Source organism: Polistes dominula, unplaced genomic scaffold, assembly GCF_049000335.1.
Source record: "Polistes dominula isolate Pdom_NZ unplaced genomic scaffold, Pdom_raw_medaka contig_15, whole genome shotgun sequence".
Classification (NCBI taxonomy): Eukaryota; Metazoa; Arthropoda; class Insecta; order Hymenoptera; family Vespidae; genus Polistes; species Polistes dominula.
In genome coordinates this window covers 2,720,306-2,739,104 of record NW_028300915.1, presented here as the reverse complement: position 1 = coordinate 2,739,104, position 18,799 = coordinate 2,720,306, and the positions used below count along the sequence as shown (strand labels likewise).

The following is an 18,799-nucleotide window of genomic DNA, read 5'->3' as shown; positions in this document are numbered from 1 at the left end:
ATATTATAAATGAAATACCACCACCATCTACCACCACCAATTAATATAAATATAAATAAATATATAAATAATTAAAAGGAATATTAGTTGAAATAATTGATTTGTTAATTTAATATCAAATAACAATGTGAAATACTTTCAAATGAACCGATTAGAAACCTTTGCCCTTTTACATGGCATCACTCGATCAGGATGTAACAGTGGTTATACTGGTTTTAGTGGTAATGGTTGACACAGCGGGTGGGTAATATTATGTTACCGCAGGATTATTAAATTTTAATCTGACCGCGTCCATCTCTCACGTGCTAGCAGGACCCCTCGTGGTGCCTGAAACACGTTGCTTGATCCTTTGTCTCAATTTTTTGTTTATTTTTTGTGTTCATCTTCTCTCTCTTTTACTCTCCTTTTTCGTTTTCATGTTTCTTTTTTTTCTGGTTACTGTAATGTGACTTTTGATATGACAGAATCACACGACGAGAGGGTCTCGAAAGTTTTAATAATGAATTAATTAATATCAATTAATGTCAAATAATATGTCTCGTAAATAATTTACTTTTTTTGAAGTGAAAACTTCTTTAGAATGGGAGTGATCTGAAAAGTAAATAAACGAAAACGGAGCTATGTAACGAAGCCATGAAACGGCTGCTATACTAAATAATGAGAGAAAAAGAGACAAACATAGGATTTAGACTGCGAGGGAATGAGACGGGATATAGCTATACAGTTTTTCCTATTCTCGGTCTCCTCTTTATGCTATTCTTCGTAGTTATCGCTTCTGGTTGTATATGTGTGTGTTTGAGTGCGACTGCATACTACAAAACGTAAACACACATATTCTTTCGATACTTGAAATGTTTGTAGGTAGGAGCGATAGAGGGGTAAAAGAATAAACAGAGATAAGCACGTAGGTATGCGACAATAGTATAAGGTCCAAACGAATCGACGGTCGACATAAACAAAGAAGGTGCGTGGTATGTTTTTTTTTTATCAAAAATGTCATTTTTTTTTCTACTTTTCTTTATTATTTCTATTTTTTTCTAAAGACCCTACGGACTTATCGGAAAGACCCTATGGACTTATCGGAAAGACCCTACGGACTTATCGGAAAAAATCCTGACTACTTTTCAGAAAAAACCTCACTACTTTTCAGAAAAAACCTCATTACTTTTCGGAAATAATCTCACTACTTTTCGGAAAAAACTTTACTATAGAGGTGTTTTCTACACTAACAGAGGTGTTTAGTTACCATGCATTTTTTATTTACCAGAAGCAACTCGTCTCATTTCTTTGAATTGAGAACTTGCTTGCTGTGTAATATGTTATCTATTTATATGTGTTTTCAATAAAATGTATAATAATTTTTGAATGTGATAACATGAATATAATAATAATATTATAACAAATAAACCCAACAATTATCCTACTCCTGATATTCTGCAGTCGTCTCTTTCTCTCGAAACTTAGTTTTTCGAAGGTTTCACTTCTAACACGTGTGATCTGCCCACATGATATTTTTTATTAATAATTAATTATTAAATATTTATTACAATTTTTCTGATATTTGATATTATTAAAAGTAAAATAATAATTTGTATATCTTTAATATCAAACCAAACAATTTTAATTGTAATTTTAATTTTTATAATAATTTATATTGTGTTTAAAATATTTAATAAACTTTTATTATTATTATTTATTTATTTTATTTTATAATTTAATTTTTTGTATATTGTGTTTAAAGTGTGTTTCATAAATTTTATTATATTATTATTTATTTATTTAGTATTTTTTAATTTATTATTTTTATTTTATTATTTTTTAATTTAATATTGTTAAATAAATATATTAATATATGTGAAGTGTTTTTTCTTATATTAAATATAATTCAGTTTACTGTTACTACATAAATTACATGATCTCATTTCGTTGGTTGTTTTTAGGTGTGTTGGGAAATTGTCCTCTGGTGCAACCACCAGAATGGGGTGCGGTACGAGAAAGGGTCCTCGAAGACGGTACTCTACAGACCGTATATTCCTGCGAGGAAGGTCGCAGACTAAGAGGACACAAGGTAGCCACTTGTACGTTGAACGGTTGGGATCATCCCGTACCCAAGTGCGTACTTTTAGGTAAGTTGGAATAATTATGACCTCAGCCATTGTCCAAGCTTTCCGACAATTATTTAAGCAAAATGACCTCGAACAAAGACCTCAAAAGGCTTCCTTGAATTAAATTATTATTTGCTTGACCTTTTCTACCAACCTTCTAAGAATTTCAACTTATTTATATATTTCATGTTCTTTATCCAGACACAAAGTGTGAAAATAATAATTTTTAATATTATTATTATTATTATTATTAATAATTATTTTAGATAAATAATTTTTTATTGGATATTATTTTATTGGGGGGAAGATAAAGGGAAGGGGGTTCATCGGTGACACACATGGAATTTAATTTAAATTACTAAACAATTAAATTAAATTAATTTTAATACAAGAAATTTTCGATAATATTTGAATAATATTTAAATAATAAATATTATACATGTGTATATTTGTTCTTGATAAATATAAAAAATACAATAATATCATCTTACACGTGAATCGTTGAAAAGATAAAATTTTTGCTTAAACAAATACATAAAATTATGGAGAACTATCGCACTGCTCTTTTAAAATATTTTAAAATTCATTTTTTTTTCCTTGTTTTATCATAATTTTTATTCTCCGCGAATGAACTTATAAAAATAAAACGAAAGGCGTAAAAACGTTGAAAGTATTTCATTTATATTTTCAGAAAAATTCACAGTCATTTTTATATTTCGCAGAGAAAGAAAAAAGTAAAAAACAAAAAAAACAAAAAAAAAAAAAAACAAAAAATATTCGTAGCTTTACAGGAACTGTATTAAACTAAATAGATTTTCTTGAGTTTTTTTTTCTCTCTCTTTTTTTTTTTTTTTTTTTTTTTTTTATATATAACTCAATGCATATTAAATGAGATAGAAATTGCGTTTCGTAGATGAAAAGAAATATAATGTCAATTTTAATCGACTAAAAGTCCTGTATAAAATATATTTCTGTGTGTATACGTTAACTATGGATGAAATATAAAACAAACAACAGAGAGAGACAGAGAGAGAGAGAAAATAGTTTATTTTTTTTTCTTTTTGCGAGATGCATTCGCGAATAGAAGGTATTTGTGTAGGCGAGCGCAAACATTTAAAATCCGGTTCTAAGCTTTTTCATTGAGCCTCTCTGCGATTCATCCTGATGGACGGGCTTTAACCGCTTGTGGATTCTCTCGTATCAAACCACAGTGAAAAGATAAAAAGAGAAAGTGAGAGTCAGTGTGAGAAATAAAGATAGAGAGAGAGAGAGAGAGAGAGAGAGAGAGAGAGAGAGAGAGAGGGGGGGCGGGAGAGAGAGAGAATGAGAGTCATAAACTCCGGATTTCCTTTCTAGTGGGGGAGTAGTCCTTAACGGGGGATACGAAATTCATATATAAAAATGAAAAAAAAAAGAAAAAAAAAAAGGAAAAATGTACATAAATGAGAGTTGAGATAAAAGTAAATATTACATCTTTCTCTCTCTCTCTCTCTCTCTGACTGTTTCTTTCTCTATGTTTCTGTTTAAAAGTATACAAGTAAAAAAGAAATGGAATATTTTGATTACCATTCATACGATACTTTAAAATATTCGTAATAGCTTGATAAGAAATATCCAAATATTACAAATATGTTTTGTCCATTATCGTAAGTAAAAAAATATCTCGAATGTTTTTGTTTTTATCGAATAATAATAATGTATAATAATTTTAATATATACAATTGCATTCGAGATATTATTGTTAAAACATTCGAGACCACAACATTTTTTTTTTCGAACACGGTTTAAGGTGCCATATCTTTTTTTTTTTTTTAATTATATTGCCAATTTTACAATGCCAAATTATTTTGTTTTTTTATAGTTTAAAGATAGTATTTATACAAAAAAAAAATGTTTTAGTTTAACGTATATTTTCCTCAAAATAATTGATAATAGCTAAATATGATTGCACGTATGTGCACACTAGTGCAAGTGGTATCGATTGGGTTGAATAAAAAAATAAAAAAATAAAATAATATTATATTAATATAAATAATTAGCAATGAACTTTCAAGTTCGTAATGTTAATTAATTAATTAATAATAATAATAATAATAATATTATAAATAATTACAAAATTTTTATTATTCGATGATAATGAAATAAATTTGATGCTCTATATTTCTATATTATTATTTTTACAGTTAATTATTATCATACGTATAATATATTACAATTGGAATAAAAATAATATAAAAAATATAGAATTAACAAATATTAGAATTAAAAATTAAAAAAATATACAATTAAAAATATAAGAATTGAAAATTAAAAAAATATACAATTAAAAATATTAGAATTGAAAATTAAAAAAATATATATGTAGAATTAAAAATATTAGAATTAAAAATGAAAAAAATTTGAATTTAAAAAATTTATTTATATAAAACAAATATTTAAAAAGTAATATAAATATTATATATAATATTATATAATTTTAATTCATTATATTACCATTAACATTAATAAACTCTTTAAATATATATTTTATAATATGTTTCATTGGATTATCGAGATAAATAAATAAATAAATAAAAAAAAAGGATAAATATGATACGAAAAAAGCTTTTGAGAATACGTAAAAATATTGTGTGTAATATATTGTAAGATTTAAACCGGGAGTCTATTCGTTCATTTCAACGTCGAATAAGATGGACGGAATAGTGGAGAAGAAGAAAGTAGAAATGGAAAAAGAGTGAAGGGTGAAGGGTGTGGGTAGTTGGTAGGTATCTTCGATGCTGGTTGAAGCATCCGAGAGCCAGGAAAAAGGTTGTGTTGGGGAACGATGACGAATTGCTCTTTCGTAGCTCGTGCGACACCTCCCTGGGGGCCCTTCTTCGTGTGAGGACCCTTTTTGAAAAGAAACGCGACGTTACGCGAAATCCTTCCTTCCTTCCTTCCTTCCTTCCTTCCTACAATGTTTTTTCTTTCTTATTTTTTATTTTTTTCTTCATCTTCTTTTACTTCCCTTTTTCCTTACTTCATTCTCGTAAATAAGGGCCGGCGTGGATCTTTAAAGGGAAAGGGATTTCGTTGTGATTTATAGTCGGTGTCTCGCGTGCCGTAGTTGCGTTCGACACAACCGAGACATTTCTTTTCCTTACTCTCTCCACTCCCCATCCTACCCCCAACTCCCACTCCAATTCTCATTTCTGACCCTTTACCCTTCACCACCAACATCATTTCTCTTCAGCTGCAAGTTTGCACTGGAAACAAGTATTACTTACACGTGTTCGTGTAACGTGTTACGTGTGTTCGTATTAAGTTGAAGGAGAAAGTAAAAGAAAAGGGCTATTGAAAGGGTTTTGTTCATTCCTTTACTGTTACTTGTTATATGTGAGTGTGTGTGTGTGTGTGTGTTAGGTTTATTAAATATTTTTATTTGAGAATTATATTAGTTTTGTTGTTTGTCAGGTTAGTTTTTATTTTGTTTTTGTTAATGTACTTTTACAATTTTGAAATATAAAGATTTTTTTGTTGTTTATTTATTTTACAATTAAATGAATTCTATATAATTTAAAGTAAAGAACGTTAATTTAATTTCGTAAAATGTTCTATTATTGTTCTAGTAACTGGTTAATGGGGTCTCTGTTGTTTTACAAAATAAATTGAAAGTTTCTAGACATTTATTAGATTTTCATTTAAATAAATTTACTCTTCGAATTATTATGCAAACGTGTTCTAATTCAAATGCGAATATATTTCAATTTATTCGTATTACCATTCATTTTGAGTTTTATAATTAAAGAAAAATTCATTTATTTATCTCTTTTAGTAGACTAAAAAAATAATTGTTAATCGATTCTTAAAATAATTCCATTCGAAATTTTGATATTTTCCAATTTAAGAAGAATAAAATAAATGTTTTTTTTTCTTCTTTATTTTTAATTAGCAATCTCGTCAGTTTTGTTTTTGTTTTATTTACTTAAATGATAATATATATATGTATATTACGTGTAATAAAATAATTTGCTAGAATTAATGTGTAATTGTAATACGTTATTTAGATGAAGTACAAGACAGGTATTTAATTGGATGATTTATAGAGAATATATGATTAACCGTTTCAATGCTCACACATATACAATGTACACACCATGTACATATGAAACATAAATATATGGTCGAATGTTCGAATTAGCATTAGTTAATGGATGAGCAGATGTTAGTTTCACGTGCACAATAATCGATATTATTGTATCGATAGTATACTCACAGTAAATTTAGGAAATCATTTCTAATTGTAACCTATTATAATGTATTTATTTATGATTTAATTTACTTACGTTTGTATCAACAAAATATTGTGTTATAAAATTATATATCAATATTATATATTATTAATATTTAATATATATATATTAAACAATATTAAACACAACAAACATTAAACTATTAATATAAAATTATTATATAAAATATTAGACATATATATATTAAATAATTATAATATAATAATTAAATTATTATATTATATATTAAATTAATTTAATTTAATATTAAAATAATAATATATTATTAATTATATTAATAGATTATATTAATAATATATAATATTATATTATTAAATTATATATATAATATTAAAATATTAGATATATTGTATAAATATATGTTTATTTAATGTTGGTAAATGTGGATCAGTATTTTTAAAATTATTAATATTACATATATATATAGTTTTAATAAAATGGGATATGTGATAGGATTTCTAGTAAGTCAATTATTCGAGTTAACTCTCATATAAAGATGCGGTTATCTGGAAAAATCTTTGTGCTTTTATCACAACTATAGAAAATCTCTCGTATATGTATGAGTTATCTTTTCACCTTCTTTGAGTTTAAAAGGCTTGAGGCTCTTTCGACCTTTTCGCCATTTTACTCGCATCAAATATATATATATATATCTCTCTCTCTCTCTATTTCTTTTTTCTCTTTATTTCGTTCCTCAGATCTTTTACTGAAGATAAGATCGAGTGATTTTATCAACGACATTCCGTAACGTTTAGAGTTGAGAGATAATCGCTACCGTTGTTGGAATTTCAACAACGAGTAATCTATTTTTTAATTTTTATTTAATTAAATTTGTTTTTAGTTAAATCACATACCTTTCTTATTATTCTTTTTTTTTTCATCTTCATCTTGAAATAAATATTTGTTTTCTTGTTAAAGTTTTAATGTGGTATTGTAGATATTAAGATAAATTTATTTCTATGCAAGTAGATGGAATTATTTAAAAAAATAATACAATAAATACATTAATATAAATATCTTTTTTTTTCATTAAATATCAAAGATAATTAACAATTTATTATAAAATAGTATCAATAAATATCTAACATAAATAATAGGATTATAGAATATTACAATAACATTTCAAAAAAAAAAACAAACAAAAAATTTAAACCTAACCTAAAAATTAAAATAAACTTATAAATATAACAATATATTATATAATAATATCAATAAATTTCTAGCATAAATAATAGAATTAAAAAATATTACAATAACATTGCAAAAAGAAACAAAAAAAATAAACCTAATCTATAAATTATAATAAACTGTAAAAAAGAACACACACACATACATACAAAATTAAAGATTTTATAATTCAAATTTGATAAGGAAACCTCGTTATATAGAATCTTATTTATTTTCCCATGATGATAATCACGTTGCTCGTTAAAACACCATCACAATGGGACCCCACGACGAGTAGAAGTCGATACACTTCCGGATTGGTCTTTTTAGTTGTTACCGTTGTGGTTGTTGTTGTTGTTGTTTTTCTTTTCTTTACTATCTCTTTCTCTCTTTCTTATGTGAAGAGCCTCTCATCGAGACTCTTCTTTTTAAAGAGGGTCGAAGGGTCGTAGCATTCCATTCGCGAGAGAGCATACGACGTGTTCGTTGTCTTCAAAGGAAGCCGAGTTTCTTCACGAACCTGACCTTCCATCCTTTTCTTTTTAATCTTTTTCATATCCAATCGATGTTGCGTTACATCGAATCTCATTTTTGCAATGACAATTTTATTCTATTATATATTATAATATTTATTTATATTACATATGTATATTTCTTTTTTTTTCTTTTCATTTTTTATGTATCTTTATACGAGTATACAAAAATTCAGTGTCACAATATGTTTGTCCATGAATAATTCCAAAACTACTTAACCTATGTTAATGAACATTTTTTTATTTTATGTGATTTTTTCCAATTTAGAATATAGGATAATTTTTATCGCGTTTATTTTTACTTTTTTATTGCTAATTTTAATGTTATTACTAATTATTATTTATAGGTTATCCAGATTTTTAGAAACTATAAATTTTCAATAGATGACATTGTATTACAATTCAATTATTTCAATTTACATCTAATTTAACCTTACTTTTTATTTTACTATTATTTTTCTTAATAATAATATAAACTAATTAAAAATAATTTACATTTACAAATATCTCTTCCTTTCTCTCTTTTTCTTTCTCCCTCTTATTTTCTTTTTTCTTTTCTTCTTATCTCGGATAATTCGGCACGAGAGAGTAAGATTGATCGTGATATCATGTTCAGCGTGCACAGCAGATTCAGCAACGCGACCGGATCAAAAGGGCCGACGATGACACGAGAAACCCTAAGCGGAAGGATTCGGAGACGAACTGTTAGGAGAATGAGAAAAGATAGGATGTGGGGTGGGAGCTGTAGGGTGTAGTGGGGTGAGGAGGATTTATAAGAGAGAAACCTTTGCTACGAAGGTTTCACTACGAACACAGAACCCTTTGTACCATGGAGAATCCCTCTCAATGAGAAAGACGACACACTGATGTCAATTCGTCGAAACTGGTTCGTTCGACGGATTCATCGTCGACGTTTTACACACTCGTGTATCCATCTCTTCCCCCCATCACAACCCCAACCCCGTTATCTTCCTTACGTTTGATCTCACCGCTAGTTACACGACTTCTTTATCCTTTCCCTCCCCCTCCTTTCCCCTCCTCCCCGCTCCTCACTCCTATCTCTTCATCCCTTTTTTTTTCTGCACGTTTTCGCAAATTGACTTTTAAACGGAAGTACTTTGTGTTCATTTTTTTGAAACTAAATCGTCAAATTCTGTCGAATCTAATCACGATAAATGTTTCGTAATATATTATTTAAATAATTTTTTGTGTTTATATGCGTATTAAGCTTAGATTATTGTTTTTTTTTTGGTTTGTTTTTATATACGTTCGAATTAATCGTGTTTTTTTAATTTTTATTTTTTATTTTTTTTCAAGATGTACGAATTTTATTTTAGTATTGAAAAATCAGTGGGATTTTAAATCGTACGTCGTATGATTTAAAATGATAAAAAAATATTTTGAAATACGTTCCATGATATGGATAAATATAATTTCTTTGTTGTTGTTGTTATGCTTTTTTTTTTTATTGATAATTTTTCACGGATTCGTTGAATTTCGATGGATTTGTCACGTAAGTATTTCAACAAATATTACGAAACACGTGTAATAGTTGTACTTTTCCATAACGATTTCGTTATAGATTAAATTTTGTAATGTTTCATAAAAAAATATAATACATAAGACTAATATTATTTTTAATAAATATAATACATACAAATTTGATGTTTTTAGTTGTTCAATTCATATTTGATTCGTTAAATCAGAATTTTTTTGAAAATGTTTTACATCTGTGTACGGATTATTTTTTTTTCTTTTGGAATGGTGAGTGAAAAAGGGATTTTTTAAATCGTTACATAAAATACGTACGTTGTAATTTTTTTTTGTATTTAAATAATTTTTTTTTAAATATATTACGGAGAATCTATGATAATCTTAAAGAATTTTGTGGTTAGTTTGAAATCTGTTCTTTCTCTCTCTCTCTCTCTCTCTCTCCATCTTTTTTCGGATTGGTGTGTCATTAACCTTGGTTTAAAAATGATCCCCGTACTTTTATAAACGAATTCAAACGGACCATTTTTCCCTTTTCTGTTTGCCACATTTTAACGGCGGAAAAGTTTCACTGATTCCTCGAACCGGATTTTTCGAACGACCCAAATGCGAAAAACAAAAAAACAAAAGAAAGAGAGAAAAAAAAGAGAAAAAAGAGTCAAAAGTAATCTCGTTCGAAGGGAGTGAAAGAGAAGGTACTTTTTCTTTTCTTTTTCCACGATTTTTTTTTTAACCCCAGTCTTTTTTTCTTAACCACCCTTCTGCTCTTCTTCTCCCTTTCTTCGTTTTTTTCTTTTCTTTTACTTTTACTTCTACTTTCTTCACTACTTTTACTTCCCTTTTTTTTTTTAATTCGTTTATTTCTTTCACTTTTCTATACGTTCATTTCTAATACTTTTTCGACTATCGAGAAAACCTTTAAAGATTTTCAATTTGTTCGAGAAATAATATTACTATCTCTTACCATTTGGTGATGACCGTTCACACGTGTCGATAAGGATTTTAAAGATTTTTGTTTCATACGTGATTACATTCTTACACACGTATCATACATTGTTTTTTTCTTACTTTTTGTTTTTAACTCAGATTACACGTAAGATGAGATAGAAACTGGTTTACTATACTTTGAGATGATTGCAATCTTATTTTTTTTTTTTTAAATGATCTTTTTTCTTTTATTTTTTTAATACACAATTTATTTGTTAATTTTTTGCTTAAGAATTTTTTCATTTATTCATTCTATCGATGTTCTATTAACCTGTTAACTGAGCAGGACGTATAAATACGTCAAACGTATTGCATTAAAGCTAAAGGTACAAATTTTTGTACTTTATGTATAAATAAACGAAAAAATATATATTTCATAGTCTTTTCATTTATTTTAAGTAGAAATAAATATATAAAAATAATAAAAAAAGTTGCGTAATTAAAAAGGGAATTCCCCGGTTTACAGGTTAATTTTTTTTTAAACTTAGGTTACACTATGTATAAATTAAAAACAAGTATACTATACTTTGAGATGATTGCAATCTTATTTTTTTTTTTTTTAAATAAGATTTTATCTTTTAAAGAATTTTTTTTTAATACACAATTTATTTTTTAATCACTTGTTAAATATTGTTTCATTATATGGTATATTTTATTTATTCATACATCATTTTATCGATGTATTATCAACTGTATAATTTGCAATTTGACCAAAATTTTAAAAACAACTTATATTTTTGTAAAAGAAAGAAAAATTTATCTAAAAAACTAGTTTGAAGAGAAGAATATGGTCTATCGGCATTCAACGTACATATCATTTCCCCTTTTCATCCTCTTTCACCTCCTTTCAACCCTTCCTCCATTGCTCCTACAATCCTCTTCCTCTTTCTCCGTCATCTTTTTTGTTGTTTTATTTTTTGTTTCTATCTTTCTTCCTTAAACTCCACGTACCTTCTTACTATGATAAAAATCAGCAATTTTTCATAAGTAACAGGAAATATGAGAACGATTAAGTGAAAAGCGAGCCTCATCGCGTAGACATTGTGAAGTCGTATAACTTAGGTTAGGTTAGTTATATATTCTGGTAGAGAGGATGGATATCGGAGTCACTACGTTGGAAAAATACGCTCGGTAAAATTCGTTCGGATCCGTAATCGAGAGAAAATGATATCAAATAGATCTTTCTTTTTCTTTCTCTTTTATTCTTTATTTTATTCTTCCTTTCTTTCTTTTTCTGTCTGTCCTTTGCTTTTGATTTTGATTCTTTTTTCTCTTTCTTTTTGTTTCAGTCGTTGTATCTTCAGTAATCTTGATAAAGATAACGCGTAATGAAACAAATGATAAGAATTTCTTCTTTTTTTTCACAATTTATTAGAATTAAACGTAAGTTCACGTGAGTGTTTTTTTTTTGAGATTTATTTTGTAAATTAATATTATGGAGGCTAGAGGTAAGGAGTAACATTTCTGTATATTAAAAGTGTCCGTCGAAATGCATTCAATTAGGGTGGCGCTACGGTAGCTACAGGGTCAATTTTAAAGGAAGTACCAAATATTATTAGAGTAGGATTGAGAAATAAATAAGGAACACAAATTTCACAACACAACAATTTTATTCATAACTGTTTTGTTATTTACTGACTTTTTCATAAAATTAAATGATAAAAAATCAATAAACGTACTCTTCACAGTTCACGAAATAAAATCACTCTAGCTACACGTTTTCTCATAATAATTCTTTAAGGTTATATTTACTACATTATTACATAACTCGGCATACTTCAATTCGTTTACAATTGCTACATTCATATCACACCTCTACGTTTACCAGCGCCATTCTGGAAGGTTTTTGAACTATTATTTAGAGAAAACGCTGGACACTTTTTCACATTTTCTCCCATAAGAGATGTTACTCCTTACCTCTACCATCCATAATTAATATATTAGGTGGACCGAAAAGTAATGTCGTTTTCCAATCTTAAATTCAAAAGAATAAATTTTGTTCTAACAAGTTTTTAAGTTTTCATTTTTAATCAATAATGTAATCACCATCCCTTGTTATCAACAACCTTTTCAATAATATGCAAAATTTTTAATATCAAATTGAACAAAATCAATCGGTTTTTGATAAAAATATCAAAAATTGGACATTTGTAGAAATGACATTACTTTCCAGTCTATTGGGATCTCTGGCAAGGGCATAGTGTAGCAAAATTCGACCTATCTAATCTAATTTTGAATTTAGCCACCAGATTGCGTATTCAACTGCTAGAGATCCCAATATTTATTGTAATTAAATACCCCTTATATTTATATAATTAATAATTTATATAAAAATATCCCCTAATATTTTCCCCCATAGTAAATTTTACGGAAAACAATAATTTATCTTTCAAAAGTTTCGAAGTAAAAATTTTAATGCAAATTAAATAATCACAGATCTTTCATTATCAATGTGACAAAATAAGTTTTATGTTAAATCTATTAGAATTATTTCTGGCAAGTTTAGTGTTGGTATGTTTGTTTTTGTGTTGATGGTGTTGGTGATGGGATTGGATACTTTCGATAGCTAACCGGACAGTTACGAAAAGCCGAAAGTCTTCTTCGTGTCTTTGAATATTCATGAATGGAAGAGAAAAAGTAAAACAAACAAAAAAAAAAAAAAAGAAAAAAGAGTAGGTGAGTGGGTAGAGTAGAGAATGGTAGTGAACAAAATGGGTGGTCAGTTGGTGTGAGATCTCACGAAAAGGAGTCTCACCTTTTGACCCTACTATACTCGATTAGTATACTTCTGTTTTGTTCGTCTGAGAAACAAATGAGAAACTTTAATTTAAAACATTTTTCTTTTCTATTTTTTATCTTTACTTTTATCGTTAAAATTACTTTCGAATTAATCTCGAATTTCAATCGATATTTTTTTATTGATAAAAATAATAACTTTATTCTAAATTAATAATTATTAAATATACATAATAAACTTATTCTAAATGTATGAATTTTATTCTTAATTAGAATTTAAAGTTTTACAAATTTTCAATTTGTTATTTAAACAATTTTGCTTATCGTTGACTCAAAACTTTTCAACCCCACCATGTATATATTTTTTCAATAAACTTTTTTGTTTATCCATTTGATTTATTATTTCTCATTAATTATTATTATCATTGTTTTATTTAATTCAATTTTCTTATTATTTCCAAAAATAAAACATTTTCTCCATTTCTATCTCACTCGGTTAATTAATTATTCCCAAATTGCAGTATATTTCATGTTGTGTATATATATTTTGTTTTTTAAAGAATACATTTTCGTTACTTTACGTGAATCATTTCTGTTGTAATTATGTAATTGAAAAAATACAAAATGAAATGTACAAAATATAAAAATAAAAACAAGACAAAAGATCCGACCTTTGGTAAACTTCCCCTTTTTTACGAAAGGGAAAATCACGCACACACACACACAGTCGCATTTTATCTTGATTATAAAGTGATTAATTAATTTCCTCTCGTAGGAATAGGGAGGTGGAAAAGTAACAGGTGTTATCTCTCACGTAGTTTCAATATTGTTTAAACATATTATATTAGGTACTTTCTCACATTGGGATCAATAAGATCATACGTTGCTAAAGGTTTATCGAAAATTCTAACCTTTCGATCAATCGATAATTGTAGTATGCAATATAATGTATAGTTAGAACACCATAGAAACCTATGGTGTTAATATAATTTTCTTTATATATAAAAATTCAGTGTTACATTGTTTTGGTTTCCAATGAACATCAAAATTACTGCACCGATTTTAATAAAATTTATTTTATTTTGTGTATTTTTTGTTCAACTTAGTTAACAAAATTATAAATTAACAAAAACTCTCTATTAATTATATTATTTTAAATGATTTATAAAAAAAAACTTTAAAAATTATAGGATAATTTTTTAATGCAAATTTAAAGGATTTATTATTTAGATATTATGTAGGTTTTTATAGGTATTGTAAATTTTCAATAGATGGCACTGTATTGCAATTCAATTATTTCAATTTACATACGACATAACCTTACTTTTTCTATTTTTTCGTGTATTATTATTATTATTTTATGTATCACCATATACATATATTGATATTTTGTTGGTATTATTGATGCTACTACTACTATTGGTTGTTTTGATTAACACTTACATATTTTAATTATTTTGTTATATAAAAATAATGTTCTGTGAACTACTTTCCCCTAGAAAGATTGACCGTCGGTCAATCGAACCCATAGGTCGATTCATCAAACGTTTATTACCGTGGACGTATCCACGTCACCGCATCGTTGACCATGAGAATTATGGTTAATCGATAGTATGTGTATATATCACCATTCTCGATAATAAATGTTTCTTCAATCGTTATAGTTTACTTAATGATGTTTTTTATTACTATATTGATTTTATTTTCAATATTTTTTGATTAAATACTTTGCAAATTTTTTTTAATTATATATATTTATATATAGTATATTTTATATCATACTATTTTTATAAATTAATGTATTTATATTTATATTATTTTATATTTATTTTATATTTAATATATTTATATTATTATATAAATATAAATATATTAATTTAAAAAATATAATATAATTATATTATTAATATATAATATAATTTTATAATATTAATATATATTATTAATATATTATATATTATATTATTAATAATTATTTTAATAATATTAACTATATTAACAAAATATAATATAATACATTTTTAAATTGTTTGTTCAATATTGTTCAAGAGAGAGAGAGAGAGTAAAGTAATGAATAAATTTTATTTTAAATAAATATTTTTTTAATATTATTTGCAAAATAAATTATTACACGAATATTAATAATAAATTATATGTTTAATCGTAATAAGTATTGTGTGAATAAATAATATTTCATATAAGCGTGTGCACATGCTTCTCGTGTTAGGATTACAAAGTATATAATATTATGATATATTGTTAAAGTAATAATAAGAGTAATAATAATCACTATTCGATAGAAGAGCGTGGGTAAAAAGTGATTTACACGAAAGTAGGCTAAAATACTATTACAACGTTGTTAGATGATTCAACGATAACTCGACCGCTTCGTGCGAACGAATCGATCGGAACGCCTACACTGTAATCAACTTAAACGACAATTAACGTTTACCTTTCGCAGCTTTGTAATTAAGATTTTATCTCGTCTATATCTATATATCACTATTATTAAATATTATAATAATAATAATTATTATTATTATTACATGTAGAGTATTAAAAAGAACTGTTTATGAATATTAATCACTCAAAGAAAGTTTATTTCTAAAAAAAAATCTATTTTAATCCTGAGTGTTAATTACTTTTAGTAAAATTGTTTTCTAGGAATGAAATAATTTATGATTAACTACATATAGTGATAAAATATTTGTAATAATATTAATAATAAATATTATTATCGTAGAGTATTACAAAAATTTTTTTATGAATTTTAATCACCCCAATTTATTTATAAAAACATTAATTTTTAACCCGTCGAATGTTAAATACTTTCAATTGAAATATTTATTATTTAATTCGATCTAATAATAAATTTATATTTAATAATTGAACTCTTTCTCTTTTCCCAATGTAATTTTCATATTACACAATAAACAAAATAAATAATCAATACGCAAATTAACATTAATATTATTTTACATTCCTATTGACAAACACGTATATGCGTTTAAAGCAATCAAAAAACATTTACTTACGTACGTAGTAAAACAAAAAAATCAAACAAGATCTTCGTGTTTATTCGATAATTATCGATGAAATGTTAAAAAAAGAACGCACGAACGAATGAACTAACGAATAAACGGGTTATCGGTCAAATAATTTCTATAATCATTTTACTGCTAGAATCGTTTCGTTATAATTGGCCGACAAAGAAATCCGTTCACTGCGAGACAAGTTGAAACGCCATTACTCGTCAAAATGGCGCCAGAACGCTGTCGTAATAAGCGGAATGGAAGGCACTAATTTCTTTCTTAATACGGTAACGCGTGTCTAGAATCGATCATTCGTATCTCGTTAAACTTTCGAATGAGTGACTGAGGGAGTGAAAGAGAGTGAGAGAAAAAGAGAGAGAAAGAGAAACTCTCGTTTAAATTGAAATATTATTCTACCAGTTTAGAAAATTGGACATTTTTAATATTATCATTTAATTAGTTATATGTATATAATATATCCTACGTGCATATACTTATATATATATATATACAGTTGAAATTGTAATTACGTTAGAAGAAGGATAAGTATAAGTTCATTTTAATTAGATACTTCAAGATTGTATAGTAATTGTTGGTTATTACATAGATCGTTAATTGATATCCCCGTTATCGTGATGTCAAAAAAAAAAATAGAAAGAAAGAAAATATATATATATATATGAGAAAAGTAGTCATGTAAGTAGGAGAGAGTTGTAAGAACAGGTGTATTATAGGATGGAAAGTAATTATCAGTCTTATATTACCAATAGCAAAGGCACGTTAATCATCTTTCTACAAAATGAACATACATAGGTATAACTATATATATTTTTGAAACATTTTATATCACTACTGTCTGCATTAGTAAAATAATTATTTACTGATACTAAAAGGTAGCTATGTAAATACCTAATAAATATTTTTTTTGCTGAATGATTTATATTGATATGCATTCGCAAAAGATTAAATATATATATAACATTATATAAAAATTCAGTGTCACAATATGTTTGTCCACTAATAATTCTGAAATTACTGAATCAATCTTAATAAAATTTGTTTTATTTTGTGTGATTTTTATGAGCTTAGAATATAGGATAATTTTTAAGGTGATTATTTTGTATTTTGGAAGTGAAAACTTCTTTAGAATAGGGAGTGATCAGAAAAAAAATGAAACACGGTTAATTAGGAAACGGAGCTATGAAACGGCTGATATACTAAATAATGAGAGAAAAAGAGACAAACACATAGGATTGAGCCTGCGAGAGAATGAGACGGAATATAGCTATACAGTTTTTCCTATTCTCGGTCTCCTCTTTATGCTATGCTTCGTAGTTATCGCTCCGGTTGTATATGTGTGTGTTTGTGTGCGACTGCATACTACAAAGCGTAAACACACATATTCTTTCGATACTCAAAATGTTTGTAGGTAGGAGCGATAGAAGGGTAAAAGAATAAACAGAGATAAGCACGTAGGTATGTTTCTAGGTTGTTTAAGTATTCAATAGATGGCGTCATATTTCAATTCAATTATTTTAATTTAGATTGACATAACCTTAATTTTTCTATTTTTTCGTGTATTATTATTTTGTGTGTTGTTATATAATTTATTAAACAGTTAAAAATTATATTAAATTAATATTTTATAACAAAACCTCGTAGATAAAGCATCCTAGTACAAGTATTTTTTTTTTAATATTAATACAATTACAAAGATTCAAACAAATAATTTATATATGTACATATATATTTTTTAAAATACCATACTTCTAATTTAAGTTTTACGTATTTTAGTTCTTCTTTTTTAATTATAGAAAAAATAAAATCGTTATGTATTTATCAATGATAAATTAAATTACTTCTGGAACGATTTAATACATAGATATTTTGCTAACATTATTTGAAATATGTAATATGCTTTCATACGTATGTTTATCTAAATTATAGAGTAACTGAATTGGTATTTAATGTCAAGTATATATATATATATATAGAAATACTATGAAAAATTGAAATCAATATCTCTTTTAACTATGATTTCTAAACTGTGATGTAATCTTTACGTGAGAAGAAGTAGAAGACATGTAAATCTGTTGAAAAAAGGCGGAGTAGTATAATGGGGGTGTCTTCTCTCACTTTAGTTCAGTATGATTGATATTTAACGTCATACCAATCTTGAAACATATTAATCGTGATCGAACGCGTTGTAAGATGAGTACGTACCATCAAAAGAAAAAGATTTTCATTGAGAGAGTTTTAGTTAGAAAAGATTATCGACAATATTTTTCCAACGTTATATAGAAAATTACATATAAGATCGTTTAAGTATTGTCCATAGTCGTATGAGAAGTACTTTTTTAGCTTTAGTAATTCACGTTGTCCGAAGTGTTCTCGAACACTTGTTATCGTTCTTGTCATAATTAGGGGAAAGAAATGTTACTGGTTTGCCAGTAGTA

General features: G+C 26.5%; 1 protein-coding gene across 1 annotated transcript in view; it reads left to right on the top strand.

Annotated features, from left to right (window-relative positions):
* Positions 1-18,799, top strand: part of LOC107068856 (uncharacterized) — a 157,722-nt gene that overhangs the window by 66,985 nt on the left and 71,938 nt on the right. The window contains exon 2 of the mRNA XM_089170477.1: positions 1,941-2,126. Within this exon, the coding sequence (XP_089026603.1) occupies positions 1,941-2,126 (186 nt within the window). The remainder of the gene's footprint in view (positions 1-1,940; positions 2,127-18,799) is intronic.